This window comes from Pongo pygmaeus, chromosome 10 (genome assembly GCF_028885625.2).
Source record: "Pongo pygmaeus isolate AG05252 chromosome 10, NHGRI_mPonPyg2-v2.0_pri, whole genome shotgun sequence".
Classification (NCBI taxonomy): domain Eukaryota; kingdom Metazoa; phylum Chordata; class Mammalia; order Primates; family Hominidae; genus Pongo; species Pongo pygmaeus.
Window position 1 is genome coordinate 122,525,435 of NC_072383.2, and position 18,509 is coordinate 122,543,943.

General features: G+C 44.9%; 1 protein-coding gene across 1 annotated transcript in view; it reads left to right on the plus strand.

Annotated features, from left to right (window-relative positions):
- Positions 1-18,509, plus strand: part of DNAH10 (dynein axonemal heavy chain 10) — a 168,315-nt gene that overhangs the window by 15,620 nt on the left and 134,186 nt on the right. Inside the window, exons 6-13 of the mRNA XM_054443987.2 lie at positions 1,898-2,117; positions 3,912-4,069; positions 4,781-5,011; positions 6,578-6,768; positions 8,650-8,848; positions 10,774-10,968; positions 14,789-14,959; positions 17,492-17,668. Of these exons, the coding sequence (XP_054299962.1) occupies positions 1,898-2,117; positions 3,912-4,069; positions 4,781-5,011; positions 6,578-6,768; positions 8,650-8,848; positions 10,774-10,968; positions 14,789-14,959; positions 17,492-17,668 (1,542 nt within the window). The remainder of the gene's footprint in view (positions 1-1,897; positions 2,118-3,911; positions 4,070-4,780; positions 5,012-6,577; positions 6,769-8,649; positions 8,849-10,773; positions 10,969-14,788; positions 14,960-17,491; positions 17,669-18,509) is intronic.

The following is an 18,509-nucleotide window of genomic DNA, read 5'->3' on the forward strand; positions in this document are numbered from 1 at the left end:
ATCTGCTGGGCATGGCTGTGGGTGTCTGTGGTCCCAGCTACTCTGGAGGCTGAGGTGGGAGGATCGCTTGAACCCAGGAGTTTAAGGTTGAAGTGCATGGTGGTCATGCCACTGTACTACAGCCTGGGTGACAGAGAGATAGTACATCTCTAAAAAAAAAAAAAAGAAAAATAAATAAAATAAGATGACATTAAAACATGATGTATAATTAATTCTTAGTGGTTATATGCATTATGACAACCAGAGTCATGTCTAAAGGACACAGGGCTCAACTTGAAGAGGCTCATGCCAGCCACAGATGGGACATTTTGACCTTCAGTAAGGATAAAATTGCAGTGGATTGAAGCATAGACAATATATTCAAATACAGCCAGGTGCAGTGGCTTGTGCCTGTAATCCCAGCACTTTGGGAGGCCGAGGTGGATGGATCACCTGAGGTCAGGAGTTCGAGACCAGCCTGATCAATATGGCGAAACCTCCATCTCTACTAAAATTACAAAAATTAGCTGGGCATGGTGGCGTGCACCTGTAGTCCCAGCTACTTGGGAGGCTGAGGCAGGAGAATCGCTTGAACCCAGGAGGTGGAGGTTGTAGTGAGCTGAGGTCATGTCGCTGCACTCCAGCCTGGGTGACAGAAAGAGACTCCATCTCAAAAAAAAAAAAAAATGTATATATATATAAACACACACACACATATGTTCAAATGCATGAGTTAAAAAAATTTTCTTAAGAGACACAGTTCTTACTCTATTGCTCAGGCTATAGTGCAGTGGCACAATCACGTCTCACTGCAGCCTCAAACTCTCAGGTTCAAGTGATCCTCCCATCTCAGCCTCCGGAGTAGCTGGGTCTATAGGTGCGCACCACTAAGACTAATTTTTTTTTTTTGAGGCGGAGTCTCACTCTGTCGCCCAAGCTGGAGTGTAGTAGTGCAATCTCGGCTCACTGCAACCTCCGCCTCCTGGGTTCATGCCATTCTCCTACCTCAGCCTCCCGAGTAGCTGGGACTAGAGGCACCCACCACCACACCTGGCTAATTTTTTGTATTTTTAGTAGAGATGGGGTTTCACCATGTTAGCCAGGATGGTCTCGATCTCCTGACCTCGTGATCCACCCGCCTCGGCTTCCCAAAGTGCTGGGATTACAGCTGTGAGCCACCGTGCCCAGCCTAATTTTTTTTTTTTTAATTGTAGAGATGGGGTCTCCCTATGTTGCCCCGGCTGTTCTCGAACTCCTGGGCTCAAGAGACTTTCCTGCCTTGGCCTCCCAAAGTGCTGGGATTACAGGCGTGAGCCACCGCAGCCAGCCCCCTGTGCCACAGTTTGTAACTTCTCAGTTACTGGTGGTATACAGAAATAACAGCACTGTTTTTGGGGCAGTCGTGTCAGGCCTGGTTAAAATTGGTGTCCTTGGATCACTTTAAGTCAAATGTAATCTCTCTGTCTTTAGGTCTGTGCTCCGGTTTGAGTGGCTTTCACTTTGCACATTTGTATCTCAATATAAAAGAATATTCAGGCTGGGTGCAGTGGCTCACGCCTGTAATCCCAGCACTTTGGGAGGCCGGGGGGTGGATCAGGAGGTCAGGAGATCGAGACTAGCTTGACCAACATGGTGAAACCCCATCTCTACTAAAAATACAAAAATTAGCTGGGTGTGGTGGTGTATGCCTGTAATCCCAGCCACTCGGGAGGCTGAGGCAGGAGAATCGCTTGCACCAGTGAGGTGGAGGTTGCAGTGAGCCAAGGTTGTGCCACAGCACTCTAGCCTGGTGACAGAGTGAGACTCTGTCTCAAAAAAAAAAAAAAAAAAAAAGAATATTCAAAACCAGAGGCAATTTAAATACATGAATTATTGAAAATGATGTCATATGATGTATTTCATAAAATTGGCATTTCAGGTTTTTTTGCCAGCATTGTCCTTCAATCAGCATAGGACGAGTACAACCGTGGGAGTCACATCTGGAGGAGGCTCTAATTCCTCTGAGTATGAATCAGACCTGCCGCCCATGCCTGGGGAGGCAGTAGAATATCACAGTATTCAATTGATACGGGATGAATTTTTAATGAACGTGCAGAAATTTGCAAGTAATATTCAAAGAACCATGCAGCAACTTGAAGGTAAGGTTTCATTTTCCTCCTTTTTAGTTAAGAATGATTATACTGTAGTTGGGATTACAGGTGCATGCCACCACGCCTGGCTAACTTTTGTGACATTTTTGTTTGTTTGTTTTGTAGAGACAGGGTCTCACTTTGTTGCTCAGGCTGGCAAAAATAATTTTAGCACAGGATTTTTTTTTTTTTTTTTTTTGAGACAGAGCCTCACTCTGTTGCCCAGACTGGAGTGCAGTGGTGAGATTTCGGCTCACTGCAATCTCCACCCCCTGGGTTCAAGGGATTCTCCTGCCTCAGCCTCCCAAGTAGCTGGGATTACAGGTGTGCACCACCACACCCAGCTAATTTTTGTATTTTTAATAGAGATGGGGTTTTACCATGTTGGCCAGGCTGGTCTTAAACTCCTGACTTCAAGTGATCCACCTGCCTTGGCCTCTCAGAGTGCTGGGATTACAGGTGTGAGCCACTGTGCCCAGCCTAGCACAGGATTTTTGAATACATTTTTCTTCATTGTTTTCTAGTAGTCAACATCCAGTGATGAGAAACTGAATGTTCTTCTAATTTTTCTCCCCTCCCCCTATACGTAAGCTTTTAAGAGCATCTGGTTATCCCTAGTGTTTTGATGTTAGGATGTTGGGCCTTTGTGTGGTACTTTTTTCATTCATTTTTTAAACACTCAGTGGGTGTTTTCAGTCCAAAGACTGAAAAATTATCTTGACATTTTCCTCCACTATTTGTTTTCTCTTGCTGAAATTCCTGCTGGATGGATGTCTAGAGATTCTATTTCTTATCTTTTCTCTTGTATTTGTCATCTTTTTGTGTTTGTATTCTTTCCTGGAGTGTTCTTCAACTTCTATGTTACCCATGTTTGATTGATAGTCATATCAGCTATTATATTTTTAATTTTTAAGACCTCTTATTCTTTGATTGTATCTTTTTTCATAGCATCCTGTTCTTGTTTGATGGATGCCATATGTCTCAAATCTCTGAGACAAATAGTTGGGCTTTCCTTTTGGAAATGTTCTCCTTTTGCCCTGTCCTGCCTCCCCTCCCCTCCCCTCCTCTTTTCTCCCCTCCCCTTCCCTTTCTTTTCTTTCCTTTCTTTCTTTTTTTTTTTTTTTTTGACAAGGTCTCACTCTTCCACCCAGGCTGGAGTGCAGTGGTACAAACATAGCTCACTGCAGTCTCAACCTTCTGGGAGCTCAGGCAATCCTCCCACCTCAGCCGCCCAAGTAGCTGGGATTACAGGCACACACCACCACGCCCAGCTAATTTTTGTATTTTTAGTAGAGAGGGAGTTTTGCCACGTTGGCCAGGCTGGTCTCGAACTCCTGACCGCAAGTGATCTTCCTGCCTTGGTCTCTTAAAGTGTTGAGATTACAGGTGCGAGCCATCGTGCCTGGCCTGTTCTCCTTTTCTTTACATTATCTCAATTTCCCCTGATGTCACTTTTCCCCTGATTTATCTTTGACTGACTGTTTCAGGCTGGTGGTTATCTAAACTATCTGCCGGTTCTTTGTTCAAGTTTTTAAAAATTGAAGTCACTAGGTTGTAAACTCAGGAACATCTTAAATAACTAAATCATTTTGATCAAGCTTAACACCGGAACAATTATCTAAAATGTTTGAATTACATTCTAATGAAAGAGAATGAGATACAGATATTATCAGGACAGGGGATGCAGCAGACCTTATTATACTGATGAAGCTTGAGAGAAGACCCAGCCGGTGAACTTGAATGTCTTTCTTTGTAATCATTTTTCCTGAACGAGTGACTGACTGATCGCTTTTATTTTCCTAGGTGAAATCAAGTTAGAAATGCCAACCATCAGTGTGGAGGGAGAGGTGTCCGACCTGGCAGCTGACCCGGAAACCGTTGACATCTTGGAGCAGTGTGTGATAAACTGGCTGAATCAGATATCCACAGCGGTTGAGGGCCAACTGAAGAAAACACCTCAGGTAGTTTGTGCAGGGCTTTCAGAGAGCCCCGATCCAGGTCATGCTTACCATGCTGGGAAAGAGCCCGGAGTCTGGGGTCTGGATCATCTGGCATCTTTTCTTACTGTTTTATGACTTCCTTAAGCCATCAAAATAAACACACCCAAAATATCATTTCTGGGCTTTCTGCTGTTAATGTGCTACCAGGTTACTACCTGGATTGATAAAGATAACACTTTAGATCAGTCAGGAAGCTTGGGCTGCCAAAAACAGGAAACCCAACTCAAGTCGATCAACTAAGAAAGCAAATTCCTTGGCTCACATAATGGAAAAGTCCAGAGGCAGAGTTGGCTTCAGGTCCAGTTTGATCAGGGCTCTGGCTGTGTTTCTGAATCTCTCAGTTCCAGACTCCTTTCTAGGGGCTGGGGAGCTTCATTCCTCAGGCTGGCTTCCTTGCAGCAGTTTCTGGCCTCACATCTGTACACCTCATTGTCCGGAGAAAGGCAGCGTGTGTTTCTAGCATCTGGAGAAAGGCAGAGTGTGTTTCTAGCATTCTCAGCTGGAGCCCTGAGATTCACTCTGATTGGACCACCCTGGGTCAAGAGCCCACCCCTGAAGACCCTGAAGGATTGGAGCAGTTGGACAGAAAGAACGGATGCTGAAAAAACCACCGTTAAGTGTCCACTCCACACTGATGATGAGAGTTCTTTGTGTGTTCATTTCACCTCTCAGGGTAAAGGCCCTCTGGCTGAAATTGAATTCTGGAGGGAAAGAAATGCAACCTTAAGTGCGCTGCATGAACAAACAAAGCTTCCAATAGTCAGAAAAGTCTTGGATGTTATCAAGGAATCCGACTCCATGCTTGTGGCTAATCTGCAGCCAGTGTTCACCGAGTTATTCAAGTTCCACACGGAGGCCTCAGACAATGTGCGCTTTCTCTCCACCGTGGAGCGTTATTTCAAGGTACGCTGGGTATGCTGTGCTTTGCAGTTAGCTCTGTCAAAGAGATTTCATATGATTTAATTTCCCTTTTAAAAATGTTCAGCATTTGGCCAGGAGCAGTGGCTCATGCCTGTAATCCCAGCACTTTGGGAGGCTGAGGCGGGCAGATCGCTTGAGCTCAGGAGTTGGAAACCAGCCTGGCCGACGTGGTAAAGCCCTGTCTCTCCAAAAAATACAAAAATTAGCTGGGTATGGTGGTGTGCACCTGTAGTTCCAGCTACTCAGGAGGCTGAGGTGGAAGGATTGCTTGAGCCTGGGAGATGGAGGTTGCAGTGAGCCAAGATTGCGCCACTACACTCCATCCTGGGCAACATAGCGAGACCCTGTCTCAAAAAATACCTCAGCATTTAAAAAATTGTGATAAAATAGACATTACATGATATTATCATTTTAACCACTACTAAGCATACAGTTCAGTGGCACTAAATACATACACAATGCTGTGTGTCCATTACACTATTTCCAAAACAGTTTCATCTTCCCAAACTGGAATTCTATGTCCATTAAACACTAACTCCCCCTTCTTCCTTACCCTAAGTCCCTGGTAACTTCTGTTCTCCTTTCTGTCTTTGTAAATCTGACTACTCTAGGGACTTCATATAAGGCGAGTCATGCAGGACTGATCCTGTGTGCAGTCTCTTTCACTCAGCACCAGGTTTTCAAGGTTCACCTGTGTTGTAGCGTGGAGCATGTTAGTGTTTCATTCGTTTCTATGGCAGAATCATATTCCATAGCATGGATAGACTACATTTTGTTTCTCTATTCATCAGCTGGTGGGCATTTGAGTTGTTTCTGCATTTTGGCTATTATGAAGAATGCTGCTACGAACATTCTTGTACAAGGATTTGTGTGGATGTGTGTTTTTAATTATTCATGTATTATGCATAGGAGTGCAATGGCTGGGTCATATGGTAACTGTTTAACCTTTTGAGGAATTTCTAGACTGTTTCCAAAGTGGTTGTCCCATTTTACATTCTCAAGAGCAATACACGAAGGTTCTGGTTTTTCCATATCTTCACCACCACTTGTTATTGTCTTTCTGATAATAGTCATTGTGGTTTAATTTGCATTTCTTTAACAACTAGTGAGACTGAACAACTTTTTATGTACTTAATGTGCTTATTGTCAATTTCATATTGTTGGTGAAATGTCTGTTTTAATCTTTTGCCCATTATTTATTTGAGTTATTATTATAAGAGATTAAAAAAAGTCTGCTCACCTGGGCAACATAGTGCAACCCCATCTCTATAAAAATAAAAATAAAAAATTAGCTGGTGTAGTGGTGCATGCCTGTATTCTCAGCTTACTTGGAAGGCTGAGGTGGGAGGATCACTTGAGTCCGGAGGGGAGTCGAGGCTGCAGTAAGCCATGATTGTGCCATTGCACTCCAGCCTGGGCACCAGACTTGGTCTCAAGAAAAAAAAAAAAAAAAAAAAGAGTGAAACTTCTTGCATGCTTACTGTTTTATGAAACTATTTGGACCCCAAGGCTAAGGGCTCTTACGTGGCTCTCTCCTCTCTTGGTCAGAACATAACGCACGGGTCTGGCTTCCACGTGGTCCTGGACACCATCCCCGCCATGATGAGTGCCCTGCGGATGGTATGGATCATCTCCCGACACTACAACAAAGACGAGAGGATGATTCCCCTCATGGAGCGCATCGCCTGGGAAATCGCCGAGAGAGTCTGCCGAGTGGTCAACCTGCGGACTTTGTTCAAGTAAGAAGCCGTAGCGTTCATTTTTTTGTTTTGTTTTGTTTCACTTCTTACTTTTTATATCTTAAACAGCCCTATTGAGCTATAATTCACATATAATTCTCTCACTTAAAATGTACAATTCACTGGCTCTTATGGCCGGGCACAGTGGTGCACACCTGTAATCCCAGCCCTTTGGGAGGCCAAGGTGGCGGATTACTTGAGGCCAGAAGTTCGAGACCAGCCTGCCCAACATGGTGAAACCCCATGCGTGGTGGGCTGGAATCCCAGCTTCATGGAAGTCTGAAGCATGAGAATTGCTTGAACCTGGGAGGTGGAGGTTGCAGTGAGTGGAGATCACACCATTACGTTCCAGCCTGGGTGACACAGCGAGACTCTGTCTCAAAAAAAAAAAAAAGTACAATTCATTTTTTTTTTGTTTTTAGTATATTCACAGAATTGTGCAGCCGTAACCACTATCAATGTTAGAACATGTTCTTCATCCCTCAAAAGAAAACATGTGCCTTTTAGCAGTCACTCCCCACCTCTCCCCAATTGCCCAAGTCCTGGGAACCATACAGCGTGGTATCTTTTGCATATGAATGGAATCAGACACTATGTGACTTTTATGTCTGACTTCTTTCACTTAGCATCGTTTTCAAGGTTCATCCACATTGTAGCATGGATCAATGCTTCATTCCTTTTTATGGCTAAATCATATTCCATATTCCATTGTATGGAGATATATTTTGTTACACACACACACACACACACACATATACATATGTATCTATATGAAATTTTGTTTTAACTGCAACGTTCTTCCCCAGTTGTACCTGGAGAGACTGAGGCTGAGATGGAACCACCCTTGAGGGTGTAGGGAGATGATGGAGGATGCTAAGGGAGACAGATAACTTTTTTCACTTTCTTAAAAAATATCTATATAGATGAGGCCGGGTGTGGTGGCTCACGCCTGTAATTCCAGCACTTTGGGAGGCCAAGGCAGGCGGATCACTTGAGGTCAGGAGTTCAAGACCAGCCTGGCCAACATGGTGAAATCCTGTCTCAACTGAAAGTACACAAAATTAGCCGGGTGTGGTGGTGGGCGCCTGTAATCCCAGCCACTCAGGAGGCTGAGGCAGGAGAATCGTTTGAACCCAGGAAGTGGAGGTTGCAGTGAGCCGAGATTGCACCTGTCTATATCTGTATCTATATCATCATCTAGAGCTCTATCTAGATAGATAGATCTATCTGGATATCTATGTAGATCTATCTATATGTATCTAGATAGATATCTATATTTATCTATATCTGTACATAGGTATCTATGTCTATATCCATCTATACAGATAGGTATCTATGTCTATCTATGTATATGTATTTATATAGGTAGCATATCAATGGAATCAGACACTATATGACTTTTTGTTATCTATAGATAGCTATCTATCTATATCTATATGTATCCATATCTATTTATTTAGGTCTCTCTCTCTCTGTATCTACCTGCATAGCTAGATCTCCGTTTCTATCTATCTGCATAGGTGAAGTAGGTACCCAAATGGAGGCATTGTCCTGCGCCGTGTTGCAGCTGCCGCTGTTGACCTCTGGCCTGGGGCCAAGGCCGCCTGCCCCTTCTGGTGTAGGGAGCGAGGTCACCAGGTAGCCCCAGCCCTGCACGTAGGCTGGCGGCTGCAACGGGAACCTCGCAGCTTGGGACTCCCGCCCTTGCACATGGGGCAGGGCAGCCGCTCGCCCGCTCCGCCTTTGCCTTTTCCGATGAGGCCGTGAAACCAGGGGGCGCCCGGGTCAGAGTTTCACGGGACACTGGCTCCCCAGCGGGGGAGTGCGGCTCGGACCCGGAGCTCCGCCCTCCTCCCATCACAGCATCTCTTGGCTTCGCAGAGAAAATCGAGCGAGTGCCCAAAACAAAACCTTGGAAGCCAGGAACACCCTCAGGCTGTGGAAAAAGGCCTATTTTGACACCCGGGCCAAGATAGAGGCTTCGGGGAGGGAAGCTCGGTGGGAGTTTGACCGGAAGCGGCTGTTCGAGAGGACGGATTACATGGCCACCATCTGCCAGGACCTCTCCGACATTCTGCAGGTAGGGGCTGGGCGAAGGCCGGCGGAATTTGCCCCAAAGAAGGCAGTTGGCTTTTGACAGTGGCCCCCTCCGTGTCAGGTAGGAGCTGGGCATCCGAAAGGGCCTGGCAGGGAGAAGCCCTTCAAAGAAAGAACATACGGAATATACTAGAATGTACCAGAATGGACCAGAGTACACCAGAGCTTTGCGACTCTTTGTTGCTTTCCCTGACATTCCTCCCTCTCCCTGCTTTTTGGCTTTCCTTTGACCCCTTTGGCCACTCCTTCTCCGTGTCTTTTGCAAAGCTCCCCTCCTCTGTCTTCCCCTTAAATATTGGAATCCCTCAAGAGGCCAGTCTGAGACCTCTCTTCACTCTCTCCCTAAGCCAGGCCCAGTCTTCCCAGAGCTCAATTGATGGACAAAGTGCCTAGTGGCCGATTGAATTAGCCACAGCCCTTGTCTCCTAAAGGTTCACCCACCCCTTCATTCTAAATGCATTCATGGAGAACTCACTGTGTGCTGGATACTCAGATGTCTTCCTGCTAGAGGAACCCCAGCGAGTACAAAGCAGGTCCGGCTGCGGTGCGGCGGTGCAGCAGTGCCCAGCACCAGAGGGAGGTAATGCCCTATGCTCAAAGGCAGGAAAAAAAAATGCCGTAAAAAGAATTCAAATAGGCCAGGCATAATGGCTCACACCTGTAATCCCAGCACTTTGTGAGGCTGGGGTGGGAGGATCCCTTGAACCCAGGAATTTGAGACCAGCCTGGGCAACATAGCAAGACCCTGTCTATAAAAAATACAAAAATTAGCCAGGTGTGGTGGTGCACACGTGTAGTCCCAGCTACTCAGAAGGCTGAGGTGGGACGTTGGCTTGAGCCTGGGAGGTTGAGGCTGCAGTGAGCCGTGGTCACGCCAGCGTACCCCAGCCTGGGCAACAGAGTGAGACCTTGCTTCAAAAAAAAAAAAAAAGGAATTAAAAATATGAAGCTTTTTCGGCTAGATGCAGTGGCTCACGCCTGTAATCCCAGCACTTTGGGAGGCCAAGATGGGTGGATCACGAGGTCAAGGAGTTCAAGACTAGCCTGACCAACATGGTGAAACCCCGTCTCTATGAAAAATACAAAAATTAGCTGGGCATGGTGGTGGGCGCCTGCAATCCCAGCTATTTGGGAGGCTGAGGCAGGAGAATTGCATGAACCTGGGAGGTGGAGGTTGCAGTGAGCTATCGTGCCACTGCACTCCAGCCTGGGTGACAGAGCGAGACTCTGTCTCAAAACAAAAACAAAAAAAATTTAACTTCTATGTGGAATCACCATAGCTAGTGTGTGCATGGGTATTTCATTGTTACCAGAACAGTGGAAACGCTGCATAGAACTACGTCAGTGGTTTATCATCTCACCTCTTTGTGTGTGTGTGTGTGTGAGACAGAGTCTCGCTCTGTCACCCAGGCTGGAGTGCAGTGGCGCAATCTCGGCTCACTGCAACCTCTGCCTTCTGGGTTGAAGTGATTCTCCTGCCTCAGCCTCTTGAGTAGCTGGGATTACAGGCATGCACCACCACACCTGGCTAATTTTTGTATTTTTAGCAGAGACAGGGTTTCGCCATGTTTGCCAGGCTTGTCTCGAACTCCTGGCCTCAAGTGATCCGCCCGCTGCAGCCTCCCTGAAGCACTTTCAACTGCAAGTGCAAAGGCCCTGAGGCAGAAAGGGCCATGGCCTCAGAGGAGGGTGGGGGTGGCTGGAGTGTGGGGAGGAACAGGCAGGTGCAGACCTGGATCTTATCCTGTGTGCCTTGGGCATCGTACCGAAGGGCTTAGTCCGGGAGGAGGTTACTGTGTGACATGATTCTTGCCCCCAGGTCAATCTCGATATGCTATCCATTTGTAGTTCTAATATTCACAGGAAAACCCAAATGTAATCTCCTCATTGTGCCGTTTGATTGGACAGGTTTTGGAGGAATTTTATAACATATTTGGTCCAGAACTAAAGGCAGTGACGGGGGACCCCAAGCGCATCGATGATGTCCTATGCAGAGTGGATGGCCTAGTCACCCCCATGGAAAACCTGACCTTTGACCCCTTCAGCATCAAGTCCGCCCAGTTCTGGAAATATGTGATGGATGAATTCAAGATTGAAGTTCTGGCAAGTGACACGTCCATTGAGTCCATCTTGGGAGTGGACACCATGTTTTCTCTGTGTTAAATTTGTTGGGTTATTTAGGGATGCTTAGAGTCTTTTTTTTAAATCACAAGTAATACCTGCTTATTAATTATAAAAAACAAAAACAATGGAGAAGTGCATAAGGTAAAAATGAACATTCCTCAATCTTCTTTGTCCCCACACCCATTCTCCAGGTGGGATAAGTTTAAGTTGAGCTAGACAGTAGCATTTCTACAAAGTTTGTTTTGTCCAATATAAGTTCACCTATCTAGGAGTGAAGTTAAAAGTAAACCAGATATGGCAAGAGAATCACAAAGCACCCTGTGAGTTTTTGAGAATTGTGTTTTGTCAGAAGACGAGGGCATGGAGAGCCAATTGGAAACAACCTTTGGGATTGGGGAAGCTTTGGATGGGGGAAATGGGGACGAGGAAGGAGGCTGAGACAGCAGAGGGGGTTTCAGGTGGGAGGAACAGTGTGAATGGAGGTGACAGACATGATAAAAACAGGAATTGTCCGAGGCAGAGCAAACAGAGGGGTTTGGCATAACACATATGGGTAGTAGAGGGAAATCAAGCTAGAAAGGTGGGTTGGGTGAATAATTGGTGATGAACAAAGAGGACTGGAGTGAGGAAGGAGACTTACTTCAGTAGGCAAGAGGGCGCCATTGAAGGTGGTTGACCAAGGAATGATATAGCCAGAATTATAGGTCAGGTGTAGCGGCTCATGCCTGTCATGCCAGCACTTTGGGAGGCTGAGGAGAGAGGATTGCTTGAACCCAGGAGTTTGAGACTAGCCTGGGCAACATAGTGAGACACCCGTCTCTACAAAAAACTTAAAAAAAATTAGCCAGGCATGGTGGTTCCTTCCTGTAGTCCCAGCTACTCAGGAGCTGAGGTGGGAGGATCCCTTCAACCTGGGAGGTTGAAGTCGCAGTGAGCTGGCTGAGATCACACCACTGTACTGCAGCCTGGAGACAGAGTAAGACTCTGTCTCAAAAAAAAAAAAAAAAAAAAAGTGAAAAAAACAAAATCAAGGTTTATACTTCAGGAAGATTTTTCTGGCTACAGTATAGGCTGCTTTGGACTGGGGAACAGCAGAAAGTGGGGAGATGATACAGGAGGTGATAGCCTGAGGTGCTGGGAGGCAGAGTCCATCAGAGAGAGGCTGCAGCTGAGAATCAGATTTCACTTCCTACAGCATGAAGAGTGACCCATCGCGCTCACTTTTTCAGTCTCATGCAGGAAGCATAATTAGGAGCATCCCCATTTATGTCTTACACAGTTGTTTTTATAACCTCACAGCATCTTTTTATATGGACAACCCTAGACAGTTCTACTTGGTTATCTAGACATTGCCATGTTAACTATATCTAATTTATTATCAGCTGCTATTTTAAGCATTATTTTGTTTTTCAGTTGAACCTTTTTTTGGTTTTCTTTTATTGTTTTTTATTTTTTAGAGACAGGGTCTTGCTCTGTTGCTCAGGCTAGAGTGCAGTGATGTGATCCTGGCTCACTGCAGCCTCAACCTTCTGGGCTCAAGTGATCCTTCCATCTCAGCCTACCAAGTAGTTGAGACCACAAGCGTGTGTCCAGCTAATTTTTAAAATTTTTAAATAGAGATGAGGTCTCACTATGTTGCCCAGGTTGGTCTTGAACTCCTGGCCTCAAGTGATCCTCCTACTTCAGCTTCCCAAATAGATTGAACTCTTCATCAAAGTCACTTAATCAAGTGATACTAAAGGATTCATAGTAAGAAAAAGCAGCTCCATGCTTAACTCCTTCCTCATTCTCGCTGTAGTTTTCCACAATTTTAGATGTTTCTTTTGTTGTTAACCCCCATGTTTTTTTAAGAACAAGCCGATGCGGTTATTTTCTGATTTATTAATTTAGACTTCTGTTAACTTCTCAGAGTAGATACAGGCTGGACTGTCCCATTCCTAATCCCATTTGCCTCTCTGTCATCTAACACAGTTTCTTCATAACTTTTAGTTAAATTAATGACTAGTGTTTACTTATTATGTCTATGCAAATATTGTTCATTGCTGAACTGGGAAGTCCATCATAACTACAATACCTTTCTTGGCCAACCCTTCAATTTTCCTGGAGTTAATAATTGCTTTTGTTTTTTATTTGCCTGGTTATTTATGTACCCATTGTTAATTTTTTCCAACTTCTCTAATATCTCTGCCACATACCTATCAACTATAGCCTCTAAATACTTCAACATATCAGTGCCATTATTTACCTAGAGGCCTTCCTCCCAGAGCTCATTGTCCTCCTACTCTAGTCTAGCTTGTTTTCTTTCTTTTTTTTCCTTTTTTTTTTTTTTTTTGAGGCAGAGTTTTGCTCTTGTTGCCCAGGCTGGAGTGTAATGGCGTGATCTTGGCTCACTGCAATCTCCGCCCCCTGGGTTCAAGCAATTCTCTTGCTTTGGCCTTCTGAGTAGCTGGGATTACAGGTGCGTGCCACCACACCCAGCTAATTTTTGTGTTTTTTAGTAGAGACAGGGTTTCGCCATGTTGGCCAGGCTGGTCTTGAACTTCTGACCTCAAGTGATCTGCCCACCTCAGCCTCCCAAAGTGCTGGGATTACAGGCATGAGCCACCACACCCGGCTGACTTGTTTGCTTTTTAAGCCTGTTACAAAGCAGTCTAGGACCTAGGACTTCCTATCTTCTCTCATCTGTGTTGGATTTTCTGTTTTCTAGATCTCACCTCTTCCTCTTTCCTTGTTTACTCCTTCGTTTTGCTGGAGCACATTTAGTAGCTTCCTAAGTAAGGTTTCATGAGACATATATTTTTTGAGTCTTGTATGTATGAATTCTGAAATAACAGGTATAGAATTCAAGGTTGAAAGTAACCTTTCTTTAGAAATTTGAAGTTTTTTAAATTGATTTCTGGCTTCCAATATTAGAAGTCTGATGTTATTCTTGAGTTAATTTTTCTAGAACTAACCTTCCACTCTTTTATAGAATGGAGTGGGGATGGGAGGGATTGAGGCTGCAGAGTGGCCTGGCTGTACAGGGTGAGAAAGGGATTCCCTGTTTACCCCTCACCTTCATGGACACTGACCCCCTTCCTGGGGCCCAGTGCCTCCAAATGCTAAGCTTTCTGGAGTTTCTTCAAGGAACAAACAGGGACTCACTTGCGCCCCCTATTTTCAGCATTAGGTTGTAACTACCTGCCTTAGTTACTTTCTTTCTTTTTTTTTTTTTTTGAGACAAAGTCTCGCTCTGTCACCCAGGCTGGAGTGCAGTGGCGCGATCTGGGCTTGCTGCAAGCTCCGCCTCCTGGGTTCATGCCATTCTCCTAACTCAGCCTCCTGAGTAGGTGGGACTACAGGGGCCTGCCACCACGCCTGGCTAAGTTTTTGTATTTTTAGTAGAGACAGGGTTTCACCCTGTTAGCCAGGATGGTCTCGATCTCCTGACCTCGTGATCCACCCGCCTTGGCCTCCCAAAGTACTGGGATTACAGGCATGAGCCACTGCGCCCTGCCCTGCCTTAGTTACTTTCTTACTAAAAATTCCTGAACTATCTCCTCTGTTGTTGTATCCTCTCCCGTATTTTTTGTTTATATGAGTTAATACTTTAAAAACTTCCTTTACCTTTGAACTGGTTGGGGAGCAAGAGCAGGAAATCAACATATCCAATCTGCCACTTTAAATTGGATACCAGCTTCCATTAATGCGCCATAGAAATCCGTCCCAAGCAACTGATTTTTTTTTTCTCATTTCTTACCATTTATTTTGGCAGGATAATTACAGGGGTATGAGGGTTGTTTTCTTGATTTTTTTGCAGGTTATTGAGAAAGAAGCAAAACATTTTATTGATGAATCTTTTAAGACACTTCGATCCGCTGAAGCAGCATTTGACATGCTTTTAAAATTTAAGCACATTCGTTCACGGGAGGCTGTTAATCGACAAATGATGATGAAATTTAATGATATTCTTGCACAGTACTGTAAAGAGGTAATTGACAAATCGATAGCTGCCATAGCATTAAAAATACACTTGGCAAAATGTGAACAATTGAATCCCACTATTGTGTGTCTTTCCCATCTGAATTCAGAGAAACTAGAATTTTCCTAAATTAGCATGTTACATAATACACGTAACCCAAAGTGGATTTGTTTATTTAGTGGAGAAATTCAATAAGAATTAAGTATATCATGATTTACTCACATTGTGGTGGGCCCTGAGTGGGTTAGTAATAATCATGGTAATAATAGTAATCGTAGTTAACTATGTCCAAGGATCATATATGTATTTATAATTAACTCAGAACAGTTTATCTGGTGCTCACATGTCTCAAGTATGGTGTTAGGCACAGAGATAGAGAGAGGAACAAAACGCAGATTCTGCCTTTAAAGAAGTCAGTATCTAGTTGGAGAAATAGATCAAAAAATGCTTATAATCTGCTGGGCACAGTGACTCATGCCTGTAATCCTAGCACCTTGGGAGGCCGAGGCCAGCGAATTGCTTGAGTTCAGGAGTTTGAGACCAGCCTGGGCAACACAACAAAACTCCATCTCTGCAAAAAATACAAAAATTATCCTGGTGTGGTGGCACACACCTATAGTCTCAGCTACTTGGGAGGCAGAGGTGGGAGGATCACCTGGGCCAAGGGAGGTCGAGGCTGCAGTGAGCCATGATCGAGCCACTGTACTCCAGCCTGGGCAGCAGAGTGAAACCCTGTCTTAAAAAAAAAAATGCTGGCCAGGCGCAGTGGCTCATGCCTGTAATCTGAGCACTTGAGGAGGCCGAGGCAGGTGGATCACCTGAGGTCAGGAGTTCGAGACCAGCCTTGCCAACATGGTGAAACCCCCTCTGTACTAAAAATACAAAAATTAGCCAGGCATGGTGGTGGTTCCTGTAATCCCAGCTACTCAGGAGGCTGAGGCAGGAGAGTCGCTTGAACCCGGGAAGTGGAGGTTGCAGTGAGCTGAGATCGCGCCACTGCACTCCAGCCTGGGTGACAAGAGCGAAACTTCATCTCAAAAAAAGAAAAAGAAAAAAGAAAAAAATGCTTATAATCTTATTTAGAAGACAAAATGAGAATATGTGGAATGATTAGATGAGCATAAGGTAGTATAAAAAAAGGCCTAAGGTGGTCTCCTGATGTCTTAGTTTCCCAATGCTGCTGGAACTAATGACCACAGATGCAGTGACTTAGAACAACACAGATTTATTCTCTTATGGTACTGGAGGTCAAACATTTGCCACGGGTGTCCCTGGGTTTAAATCAAGGTGTCAGCAGGGCTGTATTCCCTTTGGGGAGTCTCTAGGGATGATTCAGTGCTTTGCTTTCCCCAAATTCTAGAAGTTCCTGGCTCCCTTTCATCTTCAAAGACAGCGGTGGCCACTTTCACTTCAAATCACTCTGACCTCCTTTTCTGCCTCCTCCTTCCCGTTTTAGGACCCTTGTGATTACATAGGACCTCCCCAGAAAATTCAGCATAATTTATCTATTTTAAGATCAGCTGACTGACAATGTTAATTCCACCTGCAACCATAATTCCCCTTTGTCATGTAATATTACATATTTTCAGCTTCTGGGGATTAGGACGTGGACATCTTTGGGAGGCCATCATTGTGCCTGCCACACCTAATTACCCCCGCGAGAGCTCAGACATGCTTCTTTTAAAAACACAGGTCTGGTGACTGTAGTCAATAATAACTTAACTGTACATCTAAAAGTAACTAAAAGAGTATAATTGGATTGTTTATAACACAAAAGATAAGTGCTTGGGGGGATAGACACTCCATTCTCCATGATGTGGTTATTATGTATATATAGCATGTTTATATCAAAACATGCCCTATACCCCATAAATATATATACTTTACCCGCAAAAACTAAAAACTAAAAATTAAAAAAAAACCAGAGGTCTGACACTGTGGTCATGTCTAGAACAGATTTCAGGATTTCTAATAATTGGATCAAACCAATATACACAGTGTGCATGCTCTGTAATTGTAAGGCAATTTGGAGCATTGCATATGTTAAAGAAAAGATTACTACAGCCGGGCTCGGTGGCTCATGCCTGTACTTGCAGCACTTTGGGACCCTGAGGCGGGCAGATCACCTGAGGTCAGGAGTTTGATACCTGCCTGGACAACGTGGGGAAACACCATCTCTACTAAAAATACAAAAATTAGCCGGGTGTGGTGGTGCGCGCCTGTAATCCCAGCTACTTGGGAGGCTGAGGCAAGAGAATCACTTAAGTCTGGGAGGCAGAGGTTGCGGTGAGCTGAGATCACACCACTGCACTCCAGCCTGGGCAGCAGAGCGAGACTCTGTCTCAACAGCAGCAACAAAAAAGATTACTACAGAGCATAAGAAAAAGTAGTAAATAATAAGTAAACAGTGAAAACACTATTCTGCATCTTAGAATATTTTTTGACATTCCACTTTTGGTTTCCTTAAAGATTCAAATCTCATCTTTCTTGGCTGACTTGGCGACGTTTATCACTTACAGAAGCCGTTTGATTGCTTTTCAGATTGACATCATTAATAAAATCTTTGTCCAGAACCTTGAAAATCCGCCACTGTATAAGAATCACCCTCCGGTAGCAGGTGCAATATACTGGGAACGATCTCTGTTCTTTCGGATTAAGCACACCATCCTCCGATTTCAAGAGGTACAGGAGATACTGGACAGTGATCGAGGACAGGAGGTATGTTGCTCTTGCTAGAATTGGCTCCTTTTGTATTTGATGTTTTTTTTTTTTTTTTTTGAGATGGAGTCTTGTTCTGTTGCCCAGGCTGGAGTGCAGTGGTGCAATCTCCGCTCACTGCAACCTCCACCTCCCAGGTTCAAGTGATTCTCTTGCGTCAGCCTCCTGAATAGCTGGGACTACAGGCATGTGCCACCACGTCTGGCTATTTTTTTTGTATTTTTAGTAGAGACGGGGTTTTACCGTGTTAACCAGGATGGTCTGGATCTCCTGACCTCGTGATCTGCCCACCTTGGCCTCCCAAAGTGTTGGGATTCCAGGCGTAAGCCATAGCACCCAGCCCTGTATTTGATGTTTTAATCCTACACTGGCTGCCCTCCCCGATCACATCCAGAAGAAGCATTAGATCAGGCTGCTGCTGCCATGCAGCACGCTATCTAGAGCTGCCCATTTGAGAAGCAGCTCAATTTCAGACCCATGCCTATAAGTTAGAGGGTCTTTCTGTTGTCCTTGCATTCGTGCTCATAGTAAACTACCTTTTGTGTTCCTTCTTTTTTTTTTTTTTTAAAGACAAGGTCTTGCTGTGTTGCCCAGGCTGGAGTGCAGTGGCACGATCACAGCTCACTGCAGCCTTGACCTTCTGGGTTTAAGTGATCCTCCTGCCTCAGCCTCCTGAGTAGCTGGGCCTACAGGTGCGGGCCACCACGCCTGGCCCATTTTTGTATTTTTTGTAGAGATGAGGTTGCACCATGTTGCCTGCCCAGGCTGGTCTCAAACTCCTGAGCTCAAGCAATCTGCCCACCTTGGCCTCCCAAAGTGTTGGGCTTACAGGCGTGAGCCA